The 15,298-nt window shown below is 31.5% G+C and overlaps 2 protein-coding genes across 4 annotated transcripts; one reads left to right on the forward strand and one right to left on the reverse strand.

Annotated features, from left to right (window-relative positions):
* Nucleotides 1-6,315: 6,315 nt before the first annotated feature.
* On the forward strand, nucleotides 6,316-9,452 carry LOC123199175 (probable mitochondrial adenine nucleotide transporter BTL3). The gene is made up of 4 exons (XM_044614055.1): nucleotides 6,316-7,087; nucleotides 7,825-8,128; nucleotides 8,435-8,902; nucleotides 9,153-9,452. The coding sequence occupies exons 1-4, from the start codon at nucleotides 6,666-6,668 to the stop codon at nucleotides 9,225-9,227; spliced, it is 1,269 nt and encodes a 422-aa protein (XP_044469990.1). The 5' UTR covers nucleotides 6,316-6,665; the 3' UTR covers nucleotides 9,228-9,452.
* A 156-nt stretch (nucleotides 9,453-9,608) lies between these two features.
* Nucleotides 9,609-14,083, reverse strand: LOC123199173 (cyclin-dependent kinase C-1-like). 3 transcript variants are annotated; one of them, XM_044614053.1, is made up of 12 exons: nucleotides 13,841-14,081; nucleotides 13,260-13,341; nucleotides 12,967-13,057; nucleotides 12,830-12,859; nucleotides 12,630-12,739; nucleotides 12,465-12,537; nucleotides 12,265-12,385; nucleotides 11,998-12,115; nucleotides 11,021-11,160; nucleotides 10,842-10,899; nucleotides 10,629-10,699; nucleotides 9,609-10,391 (listed from the first exon to the last, which is right to left on the reverse strand). In XM_044614053.1, the coding sequence occupies exons 1-12, from the start codon at nucleotides 13,951-13,953 to the stop codon at nucleotides 9,860-9,862; spliced, it is 1,539 nt and encodes a 512-aa protein (XP_044469988.1). In that variant the 5' UTR covers nucleotides 13,954-14,081; the 3' UTR covers nucleotides 9,609-9,859. The 3 variants fall into 3 exon arrangements, with proteins under 3 accessions (XP_044469988.1, XP_044469989.1, XP_044469987.1); XM_044614054.1 differs by lacking the exon at nucleotides 13,841-14,081 and adding an exon at nucleotides 13,660-13,678; XM_044614052.1 differs by having other exon boundaries at nucleotides 12,630-12,859; nucleotides 13,841-14,083.
* Between the last annotated feature and the right edge of the window lie 1,215 nt (nucleotides 14,084-15,298).

Genomic DNA, 15,298 nt, shown 5'->3' on the forward strand with positions numbered 1-15,298 from the left:
TCCACACTGAAGGGCAAAAAGGGGAAAGGAAAAAATGTGAGAGAAAGATGATGAAATAGGTGTAGTAGATTTGGTCCGGCTGTCTCTACATTGAGGTGCATGTGAGTCTAGGAGGAGTCACGGGTCTCAAACTATTTCTATTCCAAACTTTTGTTTATTTCAATTGCACGCCTCTTTACTCCTTTCCCAATCACCTTTCCAACCATTAGACCCACATTTGACAGTGATCCCATCCCCCCATAACATAGTTAACCCGTGATTAATAGTACCCACGTCCACACTTTATATGGGTTGCAGAGGGTATTTTGGGATTTAAAAAAATATGTTATAGTAACATTGCTTAGTCAATTTAGGTTTTGGATATGGGAATTTGATTCTTGGATTTATACAATATGTTAACGTTCGTTCAGGTTTATGATTTGTGAATTTAGTTACCGAGATTTTCCATGGAGGATTATCAAGAGTAGAATAATAATGTTATAAGGTAGTTTAAGTTTTGGGATACTACAATACAAAAAAACAAGGCCAAAGGATTTATTTCCACCCAATGTTTGGTTCATACCCTAATTTTTATTTAATAAATTTTAAAAATTCAAATATTTACTCTTTAATTATTAAAATTAATAAAATTTATTAAATCTAATAGTATAATTATCATTTAATTAGTAAAATAAAAAAAATTATCTCATTTCTCTCTTTTTAGTTTTAAAAACTAACAATTTTTTTCTAACTCTAAATTTTGAAAAATTATATTTTCCCCCGTTAACTCAAAAATGAAACCATTTTTTCGACGACAAAATCACTCCAATCACCTTTTTCTAATATCAAAGAGTTATGGCTCAGTGCTCTCTCTCTGTGTCGAAGAAACAAATCAATGTTGATGATTCGTCAAAAGACCAATCGTAAAAAGACAAATTCGATCGATTCATCTCTCTGACAACTAGATTTGTGTCTATGCCTTGAGAGATTCATCTAGGCTCTCACAATTTGACTGTCAAAGAGACAAATTGGTCGGATTCATGAGATGAAGGAAAAGAAGAATTAGTCAGATTCATCTTCTCACAAATTGTCGGCACCAATTTGTCTCTTCAACAAAGAGAGAGAGCACTAAGTCATCTATCGTTGATCTTAGAGAAAGGGGTTGAAGGGACTTTGTCATCAGAAAAGTGGTTAACCCTAACAAGGGAAAAATGTAATTTCTCAAAACCTAGGGTTGGAAACAATTATTATTTCTTAAAACTAAGGGGGAAGGTTAAATTATAATTATATACTTAGATTTAACGAATTTTATTAATTTTAACAACTAACGGATGAGTTCTTAAGTTTTTTAAACTTAATGAATGAAAATTTAGTGATAGACTAAACTTTGGGTAACAAAAAGTCTTTCGGCCAAAAAACAATGTTATTCCCTTTTTATTACGGATGGATATAAATCGAGTAATCAAATGTTTGACTCGAATGAATGCTAATTTGATTCAATCAATTTGTTTGACAAATTCATTTTTTTTATAACTTTTTATTTTTTATAATGATTTTTTTTCAATTTTTTTCTAACGATTCTTTTTCTTCATTTTTGGTATCTTTTTTTCTTTTTCTCCGACAAACTCATTACGATTTGAACTAATTATTTTATATTTGAGCTAAACTTGAATGGATAGTTATTTAATCTCTTTTTGTTTCGAATCCATTTAGCTTTTGATAACATTTGAATCAAGGACTAAGAGTGATTAATGTTTTTTACCATTCAATGAGTGTTGCTGCTTTATGTAGGGATAGCAACATAAAGGTGTTACCCTTTTAAACGTGAAATAATGGAGCTTGATTTAAGAGAAATTATGGTTGTTAGTATTAATTTGGAGCCAACTTCGCAATAAATTTTGTGTATATTATTTCCAACAAAAATATGTCACATTATTGACTTGCTTACATCCTAATTTAATGACTTCTTTTGCATAATTGACAAACAGAGACCTTACCGCCTCCAAACTTGCTCACTTTTTTTCATGCTTTTTATAATATAATAAAACAATTAAATAATTTTATTATAAAATTTTTGGAAATTTATGATTATAAATGTTTTGCGGTATTTACCTACTCACAAAATATCTTCTCAAAAGAACAATCAGTCACAAGACCAGAGTCTAAAAAACATGAGTAGGCATTTCAGCCAAGATCATAAAAAAACTTTTGCTTAATGGAAATTTTTTTCATAATCTTTCACAAAAATTTCTTATCTTTTTTACATGGAAACCAATTGAAGTTGTCTTTATTTTCCCAATCAATATTGTAAATATTCTTGTCTGATTTAATAAGATTAAAGATAAATTCTCATAATCATATTTAGATTAGAAATCTTTTAATTATTTTAATTTTTATTAGTTCTATCATTCAAAATTAGAAGTCTTGTTAAATTCTTATCATTATTATTAAGGATATTAAATTAAATGCCCTCTATTAAGGACAAAAGCAAAAATGCTTTCATTTTAAAAAGTTTAAGCAAGAAAGCGTAAAATATTTTTTAAGAATTCCAAAAATACTCATATCTTCCCCACTCTATTTAAATTGTTAGGGATATTAATTAAAATCAGTAAAAATTTTTCTGCGTAAACCTTTTTAGGTAAATATACAGTGATTTTATTTTTATAAGTAAATTTACTTTTAATTTCAAAAATACTCTTTCCGACTTATTACGTGATTTTCAGTAACTTACGTAAATGTATCACAGTGTATGGGTGCGTACAGGGTATGTGCAAGATGCGTAGGGTGAGTATAGAAAGCATAGGATGAGTACAAGATATATGAGTACGTGTAGAGTGTAGAGATGCGTAAAAAATATATATATTAAATATTATAATATAATATAATATTTAAAAAATATAATAATAATATAATATATATTTAAAAATTATTATTATTTATATAATTATATTAAATATTATAATATTTAATATATATTATATTATACGAAACCTTATATTATATTTAATAATAATTTTTAATTATATATTATATTATTATATTTTTTACGCACCCATGCACCCTGTTATATATATATATATATATATATATATATATATATATATATATATATATATATATATATATATATATTTTATGCATCCTACACTCCACACCCTGTATGCACCCTCGCACCCTGCACGCACCCTACATTTACAGCATCAGTTAGCATTTATCATTCTTCTCATCTATGTTATCTGTATTTGAAATTTAAACAAAAATTTATCAATTTTTAAGTATGTTTTTAATCCTTAGAACATAAATTAGTGATAGTTCAAATAAAAAATTATCAAATCTGTTAAGAAAATTTATATTAAATTAAATGCCCCTATTGAGGACATAAACAAAAACGCTTTCATTTTAAAGGTTTAAGCAAATATGTGCAAATTTTTCAATAAAATTCCAAAAGTACTCATATCTTCCTCGGTTTATTTAAATTTTCGGTTTTACTTAATATTTAATATTATTGATTTGTTTAGAAAGAAGAAAATTTGTGTTTTTGAATTGAAATAAAAAAAATCGATTCGTGCTAATAAAATATTTATACGAACTTTAACCCAAAACTAATTTACTTGTTAAATCAATTTTGTATATTTTATATAGGAAAATTAAATTAAATAGCCTAAATTCATATGTTCAAAGCAAAAATATTTAACATTATTTAGGTTAAGATTTTTGAATCTATACAATTAATTATATACGTTAATTTTTTAGTGTTTTAAATAAATTTATTGAACGGTTTCATATTAGAATAAATATAGATTTGATTGTTGTTATTTTAGATATATTATTTTTGGATAATTAATTTAGTTTTTGAAAATTAAATTTGTGATAAACAATACGCTATGAGTAAACAGTAAATTTCATGATGCATTGTTCACATGCCAATTAATTACTTCACGTAAAATACAATAATTTTTCGTAATATACTGTTCAATATGAGTGAATAGTCTGGTGGAAAACACAGTTTCACATGAAAAGTGAACAGTAATTTTTCACACTAGACTGTTGACCGTGAGTGAACAGTCTCACAAAATCATATAAAAAGGTATTTTGATTTTTTAACACAATTAAGATATTTTTGCTTTATATTAAATATTTTAAACATTTTTGTTTAAGGTATTTAATTTAATAACCCTTTTTTAAGTTAGCTCACGTAAGAAGATAAATTGCGCTGGAATGGGAATGAAAGATCTCACAAAAATAAATAATAGAAAACTCGCTGCCACGTAATAAATAATATAAAAGGACAGACAAAATATGGATATCAAAGTTGTCAAATGGGTTCGATAGACCTTGAACAAGATCTGATGCAGCTACCAACTTGTATATATATTTTAAATAGATTTTATTTCTACTTTTTTTGTTTTTTTGGCAACAAAACAACAGACAAAGTATATTAAATTGTATCAATAAGTGCACCCATTTGTGAGTTGAAATTTGTACGAATCCAAACACATGAGCCAGCTTTAGAAATTGGTAGGCAGCAGCTGAGCAATAATGTTTTGAGCTTGATTCCACCCAAGCCTCTTTACTAATTGGGCTTTTGGCCCAAATAATAATGGGCTCTATGCTAAAGCCCCAATGAATTCAAACCGAAGTAGTTTAAGTTTATTGAAAACTCTTTTTTATTTTTTTTGGCAATTTATTTTCTTCTTTCCTTATCACTCTTTTTAATTTTTTTATGTAATTAATTGTTTACCAGTTTTAACGGATTACTATTAACCAAACACACATAATTAATTAAAAAAAAAGTAATTGTACTTCGATTTAATTTTTATAGAACTTTTGGGAAGAGCACATGTTCTATGTACAAGTTGAGCCAAGTGGGAAAGCATATTTCTGTATCAAGATAGGCTATAATGTCTTGGGTATATATTAGCTACTATTTGATCTTTACAAGTTATTAGATATACTGTTCTCACGTGATTGAAAGAAGTATATAAATAGATACATATTTATATGTATTATCACGTGATTGAATATTATTTTATTTTTAATTTAAAATCATCAAATTATACAATAACATATATAACTATATGTATATAAAAAATAAATTCGCATAATTTTATTGTTTTTTTTAAAAAACTATTTATGATAGTTTAGAAACTTGTATTCTATTTAACTAATCTTATACAATCATTTAAAAAAAAAATGTTATGCATATCACTTTTAAATGCATATATGATATGTTATTATGTGATTGTATATTATTTTATTAATTAAAAGACTATTATCTCCCAATTTTAGGTGCGTTCTCAAAGTCACACATTTGAGGTTTGAAAATCCAAAAATCTCAATCATAGTTAGGGGAAAAATTATCATTTAATAAAAAATTTTAAAAATCTAAAGTTTTATTAGCTTGAAAATCTCATAATTTCCCCTAACCTGAAGTTTGAAAAATTAAAAAATTTCCCCTAGGATTTGCAAACCATTATCAGAGACAACAAACTTCGCCATCTTCAGTAGTGTTGGCTCTCTCTCTCGGCGTAACTCTCACTGTCAATCACTTTCCAACTATTGACGAAACCTATTTCCTCTAACAAAGATGAAATCGTTTTCGTTTTGGATGAAAATAATTTCATCTTTACTTAAGATGAAGACCATCATCGGAGATCTCAAACGTAGACGACGTGACCGTTTGAGACCTTCGACGATTGTCTTTGTTGGAGACGAAGACAACTTCAACGAAAATGATTTCGTTTTCGTCAAAGGAAATAGGCTTTGTCGATGATTGGAAAGTGATCGACATGGTGAGTTTAGCAGGGAGAGAGAGCCAACGCCACTGGAGATGGTGAAGTTTGCTATCTTTGATGACAGTTTATAAACCTTGAGGGAAAATTTTGATTTTTCAAATTTCAAATGGGGAGAATTGGGAGATTTTCAAGCTAAGGAGAAAAACGTAATAAAACTTTAGTTTTTTTATTAAATAATAATTTTACCTTTAATTTCAACTCAAATTTTTAATAGATAGATGATATTTTCGAATTTTCAAACTTTACGGTGTATAACTTTGAGAACCCACTTAAACTTAGGTGAGAAATATTCTTTTAATCTATTTTATTTTTAATTTAAAACAATTCAATCATATTAATAACAAATACATGCGTATTTATATATTTAAAATATATATAAAATTTTATCCATGAATAAATTTCAAATGTGATAGATTAGCTTAATATCTTATTTCATCCAACACTGGAATGGTATTTCGTAAACAGATTTTTACTTGTATCTTGAAAGTTGAAACATTCGACGTTGTTTCGGTAATGAAAGCTCGATCCAGATAATGTTATAATCTACCATGTTTGATGAGCTAAAAGGGACGGCATTTCACATCACATGCACACGTGTGAAATGTGTCACATCCGCCAATGTTGCGAGAGTGGTCAAAACAAAAACACCCTAAGTAAAACAAACGACTCGGAGCTGCGGCGATCAAGCATAGGATTACACCAACGAGAACTGAGAAGGAAGGCGTATTAAATATTAAGCATCTCCGAAAACTTCCATTTGTCATTTTCATTCTAATCTATTCAATTCCATTCCTTTTTCTCTTCTTGTTCACGCCTCCTCGCTCTACAAAAATCCCATTTCGTTATACGTTATGTAATGCTACTGGCACCCACCAACTACCTGCAATAACAATGAACGGTCAAGATCGGTCTTTGAGCTTCGGTTCTTTGATCAAAGGTCAAACTTTTTCTGATCAAACTGTTCCTTTTTTTTATGGGGGCTTGTTCCTTGATGATCAAAGGGTTCCCGCTTCGTTTGTTTCGTTGATATTTAAGAATGGTGATTGTGATGGTTCGGGTTTTGGGTTAAGTAAAACGGTGCGTTTAGTGAAGAGAAGGCAAGGGGGAGGTGGATTTTTGTCGGTGAGTTTATCGGTGAAGGGAAGTGAAGGTGGGTATGTTGGGGAATCAAGTGAAAGTTGGGGGCAAAATGGGAACGGGGAATGTAAAAGTGCAGAGGCGGAGGTGCACGAGAAGAAGAAGGAGAAGGAGTTAGGTGCTTTCAATACTACTAAGCATTTGTTGGCTGGAGCTGTTGCTGCTGCTGTCTCAAGGTTTTGTTTTTAGCTTTACTCGCTTTATGTTTTTGTTTTATTTGTTTTTATTGTTGTGTTTAATCTGTAAATGGACTTGCTTGGACTCTGTTACAATTTGAGGAAAAAAAAAAGTAATTTTTAACTGTTATACTAACTCAATGAGATAAACATTTCTCATGGTTTGGAATTTGAGAAATTAGAATTTTAAGCTGCACATTCTTTGGATGGCAGTGTTTTCTGGAGGACAGACAGTTTTCATTGTGCTTCTTTTGCTGGGGATTGACATGAGTTCACTGAATGTTGCATTGTAAAGCTACAGTAGACTTGGAGGAGTCTGGATTTTTAGAGCCTACTGATATGAGTAGTAGCATAAAATGTTAAACTTGTAGTTTGGATGTCAATGTTTTTTGTTTGATATGTTGCAGATGGAACATTCTAAGCTTATCCTTGTTGTAATTGGCTGTGAAAATTCCTTTTTTTTTTTTTGGGTTAGATACGAAATAAAATGTTTTGGTTCAAGTTTTTTTGATTATTTTATGTTGAATAAATCTTGAGCAAAACATGAGAGTTGAAGAAAATTGTGCATGTGCACACCCTGATTTTTTTTTTTCTGGTTCCATAAGTTGTCTCACTTATTATAGTCATCACAAGACAGATATTGTAGTTTAATTGCTTGTATGAATCTAGTTTATGAGTATAAATTATTCCATTAAATTTAGATTTTGGCTGAATTTTTTTTGGTGTTGTATGATCAGAACTTTTGTTGCCCCTCTTGAGAGACTGAAGTTGGAATACATAGTTCGTGGTGAGCAGAAGAACCTTTTTGACCTTATAAAAACAATTGCTGTTACTCAAGGGCTCAGAGGTTTTTGGAAAGGAAATTTCATTAATATTCTTCGTACTGCTCCATTTAAGGCTATCAACTTTTATGCTTATGATACATACAGAAGTCATCTGTTGAAATTGACCAGGAATGAAGAAACCACAAATTTTGAGCGGTTTGTTGCTGGTGCTGCATCTGGAATCACTGCTACCTTGCTCTGCTTACCATTGGACACCGTAAGTGTGAATTTATGATTATTTTATTATGGTCATGTAATTTGCTTCTGTAAAAAAAATTCTTTAATGTTGTAAGTTGTTTTGTGTTTAAGGACTAATATTCACATTGGGATCTTTGTTAAATATCCTTTGTATCTGGTTAGAGAGAAATCACTGGAGGGGAAGTAAGCATATTTCAAGGAGTTTAAACTACTAGCGCTGAGCATGTTTTGGCCATAGAAATCTATTATACCCTTATAATTATGTGTATATTTCGGCTGAACTCTGATGTACTCTTACTGCCTTCTGAAATGACAAATATTGCAGATAAGAACAGTGATTGTGGCACCTGGTGGGGAAGCTTTGGGTGGTCTAATTGGTGCTTTCCGCCACATGATCCAAACCGAAGGATTCTTTTCTCTTTATAAGGGTTTGGTGCCCTCAATTGCAAGCATGGCACCTTCAGGTGCAGTTTTCTATGGTGTTTATGATATTTTGAAGTCAGCTTATCTCCATTCACCAGAAGGGAAGAAAAGACTTGAGTATATGAAACAGGAAGGTCAGGAGCTGAATGCATTGGAACAGCTGGAGTTGGGTCCAATCCGAACATTGCTTTATGGGGCAATTGCTGGTGCATGTGCTGAAGCTGCTACATATCCCTTTGAAGTTGTGAGAAGACAACTTCAAATGCAAGTCCGTGCAACAAAGTTAAGTGTATTGGCAACTTGTGTCAAGGTAGTTGAGCAAGGTGGTGTTCCTGCACTATACGCAGGATTAATTCCTAGCTTATTACAAGTATGATGCTTATGTCTTTCTTCTTTTCGCTTTCTCATTTCTTCTCTATAACAATAGATTTCTTGGATACGGATGATCAGTATGTGGTCCTTGTGTGTCTTATGCTTGGCATCGGCACATAGCCTTTTTGTGGGGAATCAATAAAAAAGTGTATTATACCTCTGTTTCATTTTTTTATCTCTACCGTAACATTTCAATTGATCAAAATTGCTGATCTTCATTTTTTGTGAACTTTTTGGTGATGTTTCAGGTTCTACCATCCGCTGCCATAAGTTACTTTGTATACGAGTTTATGAAGATTGTTCTCAAAGTAGAATCTGCATAGACATTCAATCCAATCAATTGAAACATCAAGGAGCCACAGGAGGATGAGGCTTTTGCCAAAGAAATATTTAAATTGTTTTTGGCTGTGATTCTGTGAGTTGACAAGTTTGTTTTTGTTGTACCATCTGCAAACACAAGTGTGGGATAGTGCCCCCTTGCATCTACTTTTAGCCCCTCCTGGCTCTCTTCTAATTCAAAGAGAATAAATTCAGCAAAATTCTGATGCTAGTAGACATACATCTATACTTTATACGAGAACATTATTTGTTCTCTTTTGCCATTATTTGTTCTGTATCTAATTTCCAAAGACGAGAACAGTCATGGGAACTAAAAGATCATCATCAAAGATTTCCTTTTCCTATAAGACAATTTGTGAAGCATGTAAATAACAGGGCATATATTTGATACGAGAATTTATATCCATTACAAAAACTGAGAGTGCTGGTCTATACAGATGAACATGAAGGAAAAAAGCTTTTAAATATAAAACCAAAAGCCTATAAAAAGATGCATAAAAAGTCTTGACATAAGAGGCATCCAAAACTAAGGGCAGAGGGATTCATCTCAGTTTATTGTATCACTTATATTTAGTTAGTGTAGTATCTGGTCGACTTCAAGCAGTACTCGTAAACCTTATTGCTGCCAACCATACTGTTGATTTCGATTACCACCTGGTGGGTTTGGACCTCGGCCAGTGCCGGAGTTTCCATATTGACCACTTTGGGAATAGTTTGGTGGGCCAACACCATAGCCACCACTGGGTCCTCTAGGACCATTAGCAGCCATACCCCCACCAGCATATGGTGGACCTCGGCCTTGTGATGGATATGGCCCATTGTTATAACCTCCAACTTGGCCTCCGCGATTTTGGTTATATCCCCCACTCTGGTTTCCACCTGGGTACCTGTTTGGACCTCCAGGAGGCCCTCGAGGCTTTCCATAGTGATGGTGACCAGGACCAGCAGGACCTGGAGGTGCCGCATTATTCATAGGATGATTTGGTCCAGACCAGTGATGAGACTGCCCAGTGTGTTGTATTGGAGGCAGACGACCATGCTGCTGTGAGTGATGTATTTTCTGTCTCTTTGCTGCTTCTTCATGTTGCCGTTGCTGCTGCCTTCTTTTCTTTGTCTGGTACTCATGTGATGATTCATATTGAGGCAAGCTGCATAAATAAAAAACACCATATAACACGCCTTATGATCAAGGAAAAGAGTAGAGGTTGGATATAATTTGGAATTGCTTCGTCTTTCAAGTAAACACAAATTGGACAAATATGTAGCAAGCATAGGATTATCAACCGAACTAAGTCAAGACTGTTGCTAGCTCTAGTTTTTCTAATATTATTATGGATATGAGCTAATGCAAATGGATTGGAATATGATTAAGATAGGAGAGGCACCTCTTGGGATCACAAGGTAAGGGGTCAGTCCAGAAATACTCGGCATCAAGTGCGTCCTTTGCAGATATTCTCTGCTAAAAAAGGAAATAAGTGAACAAACTAAAGCGTAATTGAACATGAAGCATTGAAGCATCATATATAACAATGCGGTGCAACAGAATGAGCATGTATTATGCAGACAGTCAAATTACAATAATAGTTTTAGGGTGATACCTGGGAAGGATCAAGCATTAGCATTTTCTCCAATAACTCCAGAGCATGGCGGTCAAAACTGTAAAAGCAAATAAACTTTTATCAAAATATTATTTCATGCACGCACAAAATTCCATTATCTTTTGATTAAAAATAAGGAAACAACACTAGATGTGAAAGGCAAATCTTTCTTTACGCACTGTCTAAAAACCTCCCTAACGCGCCTCTTCATGGGCCTTGAAGGCTTCAAATTGTTATACCCAGGCATCTTGGAAACACCAGGCCAGTTGACTTCATCAGGAGAACCACAAAGCTCAAATATCTTATTCAATTGCTCAGGCTGCAATTAAATTAAAATTTATACATCAGATGTAGCCATCAGAAATATCAATCAATTTTATACCATAAGTGAAGATGTGAAAAAACTGTAACGAATGCCATTTGATCCCTCATAGAAACTTCCCAACAGTTCCAACTGAAACTCTAACATTAGAAGACAATTATAATCTGAAAATACTGGCTGATTTGTTGCACATAGAATGGGAAACAAAGCACTTAAACTAGTACACTGACAAAATAAGGCACAGCCCTAATAAGAAAGGAGCACAAATTGAGCTTCACATGATTACTAGTGCGTATTGTCGGGTTCCTCAAATTTAAGCGGTTAAGAATATTCTTGCTTGAACCCACAATATAAAATAGATTGACAGCATGAAGAAAATACTGCATGAAGACTTTATCCTAAAAGCTAGAACCTTCAGCTCTTCATCTTAAATTCCCCTATGCTCACAAAGTCGCAAAACTTCTCCTTATGCAACTATTCTATCATAGTCATAAACACATTTCTCTCTCCAAGTCTATAGCACATTTCAGTTGAGCACAGCACAAATCATTCTGTGTCACTATATTATCATTAAAAAACAGATTCCCTCATTGAGGGAAAAAGATAAAAACCAACCTTATTTTACCACCTAAAACCAAATCTCACTTGAATTACAGTCAAGTCTATGTTCAGCATTCTTAAAAGCTGAAATTTGTGAGAAACAACACAATCTTGATGAGGACGGCTAGCAAATTAGGAATTTAATACAATCACTATCACTTTACGAGCCCAACCACACTAATTCCCACGCAATAATCACAGCAGACCAAAATAAATCCAGGACATACACCTAACCTCATTTTTTCCCGGCAAGATAGGCTTTCCATTCAATAGCTCTGCAAAGATGCAGCCAACAGACCACATGTCTACAGCTGGTCCATACTTTGTGGCTCCGAGTAGCAACTCTGGAGGCCTGGCCATTTCACATGTTTCAGAAACAATTAAATATATAAACAAAAGCACATTCTTTTTTTTTTAAAAAAAAAAAGACTGTAGTACATGGAGATCATGCTTGGCACTACAGATACAATTTACCATGCTGTTTGTAAAGTTGAGACTTACCGATACCACAAAGTAATAACACGATTTGTGAGAGTGTTATTGTGGTCATAAGAAAATGACCTTGCAAGACCAAAATCTGCTAGCTTCAAATTTCCTTCATTATCTATCAAAAGATTTGAGCCTGCAGGAAGAAGTTTTGTGCAGTCATAACCAAGAAGCTCAATTAACAACAAAGGTCCAAAAAGCAAAATGCTTATAACCTTTAATATCCCTATGAAGTACTTGATTAACATGACAGTAGTGCAGCCCAGTCAGCAGCTGCCTCATGTAACACTTGCAAAACAAAAAAATAATTCAGATATCATCAATCACTTGATGTTTGATGCAAAAGAAATAAACATTCCAAAGTATCAAGAATATAATACCTTTATCTGGGGAATTGTAAATCGAAGTCCAGGACGATCAGCAAGGCCTGTCAAGTCATGGTCCATGTACTCAAAAACCATATAGGTGCTGCCCTTGTACTTGTTACCATCTGTAGTCTCAACAAAGATACAACTCAAGTAAACTTTCAAGCAAAACATAAAAGCAAATAAATTGCAGTCTCTGCAACAGCTATACTCACCTGGCCTCCCTTGCTCATCCCTCTCTGGACCTTTAAGCAAAAGAAATATATTAGAGGTTTGAGCAATATAGATCCAATAATAATCATAAAATTTCATAGAAAAGAGCAAATGGGCAAAAGAGCTAAAACTAAAATACCTGGAGAAGTAACTATCTCTTTCAGCTTAATAACATTTTCATGGTGAAGCTTCTTCAGAATCTTAATTTCACGTATGGCAGTGATAGGGAACTACATAATTTAAAAAAAAGTGTCAGAGAAACTATAGAACCAAAGGCAGATCCATTTCTCCCTCTAATTAGTAGTATTGTATGCATGGAGAAACAGCTAACTTTTATAAATAAATCTTGGACTTTTGATAAACCAAAACAATCATTAACTAACTATCATATGCCTGAAAATAAAAGCACATATTAACTTAACAGAAACATACCCCTTCTTTCTCATTATCCATACGTATCTTTTTCAAAGCAACAATCTCCCCAGTCTTGATTTCCCTGGCCATGAAAACTTGTCTGCAAAATAGAAACATAAACCCTAATGATAATGTATCAACAAACCCAAAAAGGAACTGCACTATTTTCTCCATAATCCACCACTATGAATAAATCCTTTTCCATATTCCATCATAAGCTAAACACCCAAAAGGAAAAAACACCACAAAATTGTATTTTTGATATTGCTTTAAACATCTAACGAGTCAATTTTATCTTTCCTTCCCTTAAAGAAAAACCTAAAAGACTTAAAATTTAGGTGAAAATTTCAAATTATTTTTTAAATTTCAGTCACAAAAAGAAACCTCAATAGATCAAAAGAAAGGGAAATTCCCTAAACATGAACCCGTCACAACACAGAATTAAAAATTGAAACTTTATCAGCACAAGGCTTCAATTTCCAAGATTCCTTCCAGATTATATATGCGAATACACAAAACAACAATGGGTAATAATTATTTTGGCAAAAGAATACCTAAAACAGAAAAGGTTTTAATCCTATTGAAAGGACTTGACTTACCCATAAGTTCCTTCACCAATCTGCTCCAATCTCTCGAAGCAATCAACACTACGGGAACCCCACGCCGGCGGAGGCTCGTCCACATTGAGTTGGCCAAGTGCCGCCACTGCCATCTCTCACAGCCACCTCGCTTCCGTCGATTTCTTGAAGACTTCAGCTTTATTCCCTTGTGATTTCTACTGTTCGTTATGTTCCACGTGAGACACACGTAACTATTCGGAGGAGTTGAAAGATTTTGTGTCTGAAGACTCACGCAATTTTACTGTTTGTATTTCTTTCTAAATTTAAAAAAACAAAAACGTCTTATTCAGCTTCAATTTTTCATCCATTTAGTAAATTTATTTTTTTAAATAAAAATATGAAAAGACAAATCATCTAGTTAGATAAAATAATATTATGTGTATATATTTTTATTTATAATTTAAATATATAGATAATATATTATTATATTATTATATATTATTTTATTTTTAATTTAAAATCACTCAATCACATAATATAAATTATTTATATATTTAAATTATGTATTAAAAAATATATATATAATTTTCTTAAGTTACATTAAATATTTTATATACCTAATTTCTCTTAAAAATAAATAAATTACAAATATAAATATAAATAAGAGTTTCAATAGTATTTAATTTTTAATTTTTTAAACTTTTAAAAGTGATGATAGAATTTTCTTCTTAAAATTTAAGGGTATTTTTAAAAATTTTAAATTTAATATATCTTTTAATAGTTTAAAAAATTATAATTATATCTTCAAAATAATTAATAGAATGAAATAAATTAATAAGGTAAATATCATATAAAAATTATTTGAAATATAAAATATATTTTTCAAATAAATGAGATAAATATAATAATTTTTTAAATAAAATAAGAAAATATTTATTTACCCTTTAATAAATTTTGAAAAATGATATTTATACTCTATATTATAATATCTAGATAAATGACATAAAAAATAATGATTAACTTTCATAGATAGATGAGAAATTGGTTTTTTCAAACATAAAAACTCCAAATTATCATTCCATCAAACCTTGGGTGGAATTACTCATTTGGCCTTTATATTAATGATATGTTTATTGAGATAGTGCTCAGTCAAAATCATTATGTATACTCATTTATACTAAACAATTATAATTTAAGTGAAATTTTTTATTACCAAAAAAATTATAAATTTATATTGGCAAAAGCACTATTTCCCACCTAAAGTATACTATTATCTCAAGTTTCTCGTATTAACTTTGAAAATTTCATCTACCCACTCATGAACAGTTAAAATTAATAGTTTTAAGAGTAAAATTATCATTTTATTTGTAATATTAAAAATAAATTAAAATTTAATTTAATTTTTTCTATAACCCCTAAAAACTAATTATTTCTCTCTTAGGCCAAGTTTTAAAAAATAGCATTCTCCCTACAGGGTTTAGTTTTCAATCTTCAATG

Source organism: Mangifera indica, chromosome 16 (genome assembly GCF_011075055.1).
Source record: "Mangifera indica cultivar Alphonso chromosome 16, CATAS_Mindica_2.1, whole genome shotgun sequence".
NCBI lineage: Eukaryota > Viridiplantae > Streptophyta > Magnoliopsida > Sapindales > Anacardiaceae > Mangifera > Mangifera indica.

Excerpts from the sequence above, each read along its gene's own strand:
- LOC123199175 (XM_044614055.1), top strand. The coding sequence starts at position 6,666 with ATGAACGGTCAAGATCGGTCTTTGAGCTTCGGTTCTTTGATCAAAGGT. Across the intron at positions 8,129-8,434 it reads TCTGCTTACCATTGGACACC|ATAAGAACAGTGATTGTGGC; the intron begins GTAAGTGTGAAT and ends CAAATATTGCAG. Across the intron at positions 8,903-9,152 it reads TAATTCCTAGCTTATTACAA|GTTCTACCATCCGCTGCCAT; the intron begins GTATGATGCTTA and ends GTGATGTTTCAG.
- LOC123199173 (XM_044614052.1), bottom strand. The coding sequence starts at position 13,953 with ATGGCAGTGGCGGCACTTGGCCAACTCAATGTGGACGAGCCTCCGCCG. Across the intron at positions 13,058-13,259 it reads TGGATAATGAGAAAGAAGGG|TTCCCTATCACTGCCATACG; the intron begins GTATGTTTCTGT and ends TAAATTATGTAG. Across the intron at positions 12,116-12,264 it reads GTTATTACTTTGTGGTATCG|GCCTCCAGAGTTGCTACTCG; the intron begins GTAAGTCTCAAC and ends TGAAATGGCCAG.